General features: G+C 48.2%; 1 protein-coding gene across 1 annotated transcript; it reads right to left on the bottom strand.

Annotated features, from left to right (window-relative positions):
• Positions 1–564: 564 nt before the first annotated feature.
• On the bottom strand, positions 565–3,370 carry hoxb1a (homeobox B1a). The gene is made up of 2 exons (XM_034539535.1): positions 2,512–3,370; positions 565–932 (listed from the first exon to the last, which is right to left on the bottom strand). Exons 1-2 carry the CDS (start codon positions 3,368–3,370, stop codon positions 565–567), a joined length of 1,227 nt encoding a protein of 408 aa, XP_034395426.1.
• Positions 3,371–7,115: the final 3,745 nt, after the last annotated feature.

Consider the following 7,115-nt stretch of genomic DNA (forward strand, 5'->3'; position numbering starts at 1 on the left):
ATCTTTGGACCCCATGGCGGGGTCCCGAACCCCAAGTTGGGAACCACTGCAATGTGTTTGTCTCGTGCATGAAATGCGTTGTCCTGTGCCAGACTGTGGACAATGTCACCCACCTACTTGACATCCCAGATAAGTGGTGGGAACTTTATCTGTGTTTTTTTCTTCCCTCATTATTATTGTTATTGCTCAGCCGTTGCCCCAGTTGCTACATGTTGCATAGCTGGTCATTATCAGTGTGTGCTGCTGCTGCCTGGAATAAGGCTTCATGTGCTCCATCAGTGTCAAAACATCCACTAATGTGGGCTCAGAATCCAGCTTCAGTGATGGTGGACTTCTCAATAAGTAACTGTGGTTCATTTATTCTCTGTATAAAAACTACTGGTCGAGCACCAAATATACCAGAAAGATTGATCGAGTTTCTCTGGATCTCCTCCAGGTGCTGGATGGCATTTAAAAATGGAATTCTGGGACATGTAGGCAGTAGCCATGACGACTTAAACACAGATAGCATCCCATAGTGCCACACCAGAGATTCAGCGGAACCAGTCACATGGCTCGCGTGGACTACGTCTCCGAGCTCGGGGACGCGCCCGGAGACGTGGGCGCGGAGGAGTGGTCGGTGTCATCCGGGTCCTTGTTGAAGCCTCCGTCGGCCCCGGAGGAAGAGGAGGAAGAGGAGGAGGAGGAGGAGCGCGCCGTGGCGCTGGCGCCCTCCCGCTCGCGCTTCTTCTGCTTCATGCGCCGGTTCTGGAACCAGATCTTCACCTGCGTCTCGTTGAGCTCGAGCGTGGCGGCGATCTCCACGCGCCGCGCTCGCGTCAGGTACTTGCTGAAGTGGAACTCCTTCTCCAGCTCCGTGAGCTGCCGCGTGCTGAAGTTGGTGCGCATCGCGTTGTTGTGCGCGCCCGCGAGGCCGAAGTCCGACACTTTGGCTGGGAGGAGGAGGGATAGGGACAACGGCTGTTATTAATGTTATTATTATTAAGGAACTTATTGTGTCTGTATAATTCATAAATGTTAGATGTTCTTAGATGCAAACAATACAGACAACACCGAGTTTGGCCCGAATGAAGTACATGTGTCCTTGTTTGGAAGCTGCTGTTGTATTTTACCCAGCATGCCTTTCAAGTTTAATGTTAATCAGGAAGTAAACTGCTCCTCTTGCCTATAGCCCCCTTTTCTTTTGTTTGTGTCGTATGATGTGTGTTTGTGTTTGCATTCATTATAATGTTTACCAATCAGTCTGTAGGTTGTATATGAAGCGTGTTGATCAGTTTGTCTCATTATCTGCGAATCCTTTTTTTATATATTTATTTTTACAGCAAAATAAGTTTAAAATCAAGAGGGAATACAAAGGAGGGGAAGAGGGGTGGAGGGATGGAGAGGTGGGGTGTAATGAAGGAGGGTGGAGGGGGGGGGGGGGGGATAACAGAGCAGGACAGACTTCCTAGGGTGAAGTAACCGTCTGTTATGTCCATTAAGAGAGAGAGAGGGAAAGAGAGAGAGAGAGAGAGAGCCCTATCAGACCTCGGGGGGCCTTCGTGGACCCGGACCATGCAGACCTGCTATCTGGCCTGAGACTGAATAAGTTCTAAAAACACACAAACAAAACGCGGGTCGTCACACAGAGAATAAATTAATATAAGACGTTGCATCTGGAATATCACGGCATTATAAGAACAACCCCATAGGCCGTGTTACGTGTTATTAAAGCTAAACAATTCTTTTTGTTTTCCACTTGAAAATATATTCAGCAAAGAATTGTTCATTTTTAAATAAGAATTAATTTGGATTAATTTCTTTTGCATGCAAATGTTTGTTCATAATGAAAAAGAAGCCATCGCGGTCGTTATTAGTAAAAGGTTTCGGGCCATGCCAAAATGTGTTATTGTGGTTGAAATTAAATCACTATACTCCTTGTTATGATTAATCCTATTTATTTATTGTATACAGTGTATGTGACCTATCTAGATGTTGGACAACCACAAAAAAAATCGATATTTTGTTCTTTTTGTTCCTAGTTTACAGTGAAAAGAAATGAGACTTGAGCGGAAAGAAAAGGGAAGAACAGACTGGAAGTATTTACATTAGAAAAGCCCGACATCTGTGTGTGTGTGTGTACAGAAACATTACAAAGTGAGGCCGGCAGGAAATAAATTATAGTACATCAGGCTAACATTAATGTCGTTCTTCTTCAGAAGTGGCGAAACGCTCGTGCTGTTTCAAAGAAATGCAATCAGTTTAATTACTCCGAAATGAAATATGAAATGTTCTTTTCATATTGCCTACTAAAGGCCACATTTGTCCTCGTCTCAGCTATTCATGAAACATTCTTTTAAAAAAAGCTTTCTGGCTGCCACATTTCATAAGACGTGACAGCTGATACATGCAAACGAGGCCACTGCCCCGCGTCTTTGATAATAAATATGTAATCTCAATAGTGGACTAACTGCAGGCCCAGACCCTCTATGGAACCGTAACGGGCCGGTTGTCTCACCCACTCATCCATACCTGTTTTAGGCGGGTTCCTCTTCACCTTCATCCAGTCGAAGGTCTGTCCTTGCCCGGCCTGCTGGCCCTCCTCGTCTCCCCTCTCTCGGTCCTGGGAGACCGGCAGCTCCCCGTAACCTCCCCCGTGTTGAAGCCCCAGGTAGCCCGCTGCGTCCAGACCCCCGCCGAGCTGCTGCGGGTACTGTGGCCCGGCCAGAGCGCCCTGAGGCCCGCAGTAGGCCCCGGCCAGGGCCCCGTAGCTGGGGCCGACGGTGGGGGCCGAGCTGGGGAAGGTTGATTGATGATAGTAGGAGGAGGCCACGGGCTCCTCCATGAAATACTGGGAGTGAACGGTGTTGGGAGGGCCTGCCGCGTTCGAATACTCCGGGCTTGTGGAGCACGCCTGACCCACATAGGCCCCGGTGCTGCCGCTACTCCCGGTATTATAGGCAGACAGTGTTCCGCTTTGTAAGCTCTGGGTCGGGTGTAGTTGGGGATGGTAGCCGTTGTGCGTATGCTGATGCTGTTGCTGTTGCTGTTCATGATGATGATGTTGCTGCTGCTGATGCTGCTGCTGCTGCTGCTGCTGAGTCGCCGCCGCGGTCCCGTGCGATCCAGAGCCCCCGTACAGTCGCGCATCCCCGGTGTACGTCGCTCCTACGACGCCGCTGTCACCTCTCGTACCTTTAACGGAACCCGGAGAGCCGGAGGGCCCCGCGTGGAAAGGGCCGGAGGTCACCGGGAAGCCCTGATGCTGCTCCAGAGGATGGTGATGCAGATGGTGATGATAAGGGTTGTAACCGGGTTTAGGCGCCGCGTACGCGCCGGTCCCCGGTCTGTTACAAATGGAGTATTCCACAAAGGAGTTCATGTTGTCCATGCAGACAGGGCAGTTAGCAGAATGGGCTTGAATGAAGTCAGCAGGATGGGGTTAAAAAAATAAAATAAAAAATCTCCGCAATAAAATTAAAATATTTCTGTAAAATAGTTGAGCAAGAATAATGAATAGCAGAAACTCCCAAAGTGGAGTTAAGAAAACCCACGAGAGTCACGCGATCTGCCGTGGTGCGCCTGTGTGCGTAAACCGGAGGCCTTCACGCTGTCAACGACTCCACTCGACCCGCGTGTCTGCGTCGGTGACGGCGGCAAAATCCCGCGAGAAGATGGGAAAGAGTCGAGTCACCTTTTTCACCTCCGCTCAGGTCGCACTCCGTCCTCCTCCATTCTGTTTTGTCCTATTTCTCCGTATTCACCCCCCACGAATGTTTCTCTCCCCCCTCGCTCTCTCTCTCTCTCTCTCTCTCTCTCTCTCTCTCCCTCTCTCTCTCTCTCCGGCGTTCTTTTCTTACCTCCGCCGCGGGTCACGTGGCTCGTGGTCACGTCGCCTGTGGTGACCGGAGGACAGAAGTTTGTCAGTCGGTCGGGGGATGGGGGGGGGGGGGGGGGGGGGGGGGCGGGGGGGGGGGGGGGGAAACCATGTGTATGTAAGGGAGGGGAGGGGACTTCTCGGTTCAGGAGTGTATAGTTGTTGTGCGCGCGCGTTTTCGCCAACGCACGCGCCTCATCCATCACTCGCGGTGACATTAGCGCGACAAAGGGACTTCAATCAAACGGGCCCATCAATCTGATATCAGCGCGGATCTGTCAGAGCGGAGAGAGGCGGAGGAGAGAAGGAGCTGTGTGAGACCTCCTGGCTGGGGAACTCTCCCAGAGAGCTGCCGCTCCGATGTTCTCTGGCAGAGGAGCTGCTGCTCCAATCTGCTGCTCCAATCTGCTCCTGGTCCAATCTTCTGCTGGAGCTGCTGCTCCAATCTGCTGCTGGTCCAATCTGCTGCTGGTGCTGCTGGTCCACAAGGCTATGCAATGTCAGTAGATGTCACGTTACTTCCCAGAGCCCCCCCCCCCCCCCCCCCCCCCCCCCCCCCCCCCTCTGGCTAAATACAAAACAAATGTTTGGTGCCAACAGTAGAGTTCACACAGCACTGCTCCTCCTAAACCTTCCCTGAGTTGTATAACAGCAGGATGGACCAACATTAAGTTTCTCTGTAATCAGAATTACGTTTTGGCAAACAAAAGGATCATATGCTTATGAAATACTTCCTTGTTCAGTGTTTTAATGATGCTTTAAGGTCCTTTTTGTCATCAAAATGCAGTTGTTTCGACAAAGGAACGAGTTACCACCGTAGCCCTTTGTACATATTGGGTTTGATTTTGTTGTAATTATTCACCTATAATTTCAACACAAGACAAGGTTCCCCTAACTGAATATTAATAGCAGCTTATACAACGTCGAGGCACATAGCTACTGCGTATTCTCTTGCAATGCACACAGAGATGTATTTTTAACGTGGGTCATTGATAAACCTGGTTTTGGGTCCTTATTGTACTACACAGGCACTGAGGAGGCCCAAAGAACCCGTTCTGATCTAGTCCGGGAATCAAACACTGTTTTTTCTATTGGCAAAATGAAACATTGATTTACTGTGCACATACAGTTGACGATGTAACGGTGAGCGTTATTCCATGAATGGACAATAAAAACATATTCCTGAAGAAGAAAAAGGCAGTTTGGCTGGATCAATAAAACCACTTTATTCATAGCTCATAATGAAAGTCATAACAATAGACAGAGACTGTTGACAACATGTCTTACTGTCACCTTTGTGCTCTCTTCCCAACGAGTTCGGCTCACAGGACGGACGTCACCAAAGACTGGGTCAGGGGCCCACGGGGGGGGGGGTCGCAGGAGATTTTATTTGGCCACACGAGGGAACGTTGGTATTGTTCTAATAATTGTAGGCTATATTTATCATATTAAATTTAATACAAAAGGCTAGCTTATTAAAAACTATGCCCAAATGTATATATTGTTTCACTTATGGAAATGAAACGAAAAGAAGTCAAACATGGTCAGCAACATTCATTCACGCTCACGGTGGCTCTTCACAGACGAGGCCCCCTTAGGATTGGGGGTCACGGTGGTTTTGTCATCCTTCAAAAAGTGGATCCCCAGAAGAGAAGAAAAAAAGTTCTTTACTCCTCGTTTTGTTTAATGGAACAACGTTACCGTCGCAGATAGAAAACAAGGGACAGACCTCGAGCTAAAGTACAGCTGTGAAGGTCTTTTAATGGATCGAAAGGTTTCCCATCGACCGGGTGGAGCCTTTGGAGACTTTTGGGAATCGGTGTACTTTTTTCAACAATTGGATTGGGGAGGCCATGGATTTCTGATGGCAGAGCGTGCACGCGAGAGTGCACGCTCTGCCATCAGAACTTGTGTGTGTGTGTGCGTGTGTGTGTGTGTTTGTTAATTGAATGAATTAGCTGATCTGTTATAGAAATGAGGTTAAGGCAGACAGGAGGCCTTCTGGTCGGACAAACCCCGCCGGTCCAGCAGGACAGGAAGCAGCGAATGCCTTGACGGCGGCACAATGTTCTTTCTGTGAGCGCGCGGAACAATGACCTGCTACTGTGCATATGGCTGGCTTTTTCTTTTTTACATAATGTTTGTGTTTAATTGTGTTCTCTGTGTTCTTTGCAAGGATTTGCTTTTTGAATTGTTCCAGTCTGAGGACGTTAACAAATGAATCTAATTCATACTATTTATACATTCTTCCCAGAATTCCATAATTTCCGTTCAGGTGGCAGATCAGCAACAGTTGCTCTGTTGACTTTGGCTTGTATCTTTTTGCACCTTGTTGTTATCTCAGATTTATATTTGCACTCTTCCAACATTGCACAGCAATTTCCCTTGAGGTAAATCCAAATGTAATCTTATCTCTCCATGTCTTTGTCAAATATTTGCTCCTAAAGGGTCCGTTTCACAGTTTGCACACCTTCTCATTATCCACACACCTCCACCCCTCCATTATGACTGCCTCCAATGAAGCCCTCATCCATTTCTCTCCTCCAGAGCCTCTGTGAAGGGGCTTGACAGCAGACACGCCGCCACGCCGCCGCCCCACCGCCAGGACGAAGTCAGGACGAGCGGCGTGGGCGTGCGACAAGGAGGGAGGTTAATGATCAGCGAGGGGCTGAAAGGAGAGAGAGAGAGAGTGGGCAGGAAGTGTGGAGGAACAGACCGGGACAAGAAGAAGAAGATTAAATGACGCCCACGTGGCTGTCTGGGTGGTGAAGCGCCTACAGGAGAGAGAGGTCAAAAGGTCAGAGCTCCAAAGTGTGTACTTTCAAAAAATCTCCTTCTATATAGGGATTCAGTTGTGCTTCTGTTAATATATTCTTTGTTCATAGCAGTTTATGTGTGTGTTAAAGTTTTTAACTTGTGGTTTGATCTCAGGTCTTTGCATTGAAACAAGCTGTCGTCTCAACTTGGACCTGGATATGAATGTTTAGTGGAGCTGGTCAAGCGAAGCAATGCTGTTGAGTGGGCTCAACTGTTGAGTGGGCTACTGCTATTAATGCAAATAACTAACTAAGTCTAACTTAACTTAGTCTTTGTGCTCTCTCGCCTCGTAGGTTTCCATGGACCGTGGCCCTGCCTGATACTCATTGTAACTAGTACTAGTCACAATTATAGTATTATTACTGACCCCATTAATTATGTTGTTGTTATTATTATTACACTGCTGCTATTATTATTATCATAAGGCCATTTATTATTCCGC

The sequence above is a fragment of the Cyclopterus lumpus genome, chromosome 8 (genome assembly GCF_009769545.1).
Source record: "Cyclopterus lumpus isolate fCycLum1 chromosome 8, fCycLum1.pri, whole genome shotgun sequence".
Taxonomy (NCBI): Eukaryota; Metazoa; Chordata; class Actinopteri; order Perciformes; family Cyclopteridae; genus Cyclopterus; species Cyclopterus lumpus.

What these genes read in the sequence shown, in the direction of transcription:
- hoxb1a (XM_034539535.1), bottom strand. Translation starts at nt 3,370, where the DNA reads ATGGACAACATGAACTCCTTTGTGGAATACTCCATTTGTAACAGACCG. An exon ending in GAGGAACCCGCCTAAAACAG is followed by an intron (nt 933 to 2,511) that starts GTATGGATGAGT and finishes TCCTCCTCCCAG; the next exon opens with CCAAAGTGTCGGACTTCGGC.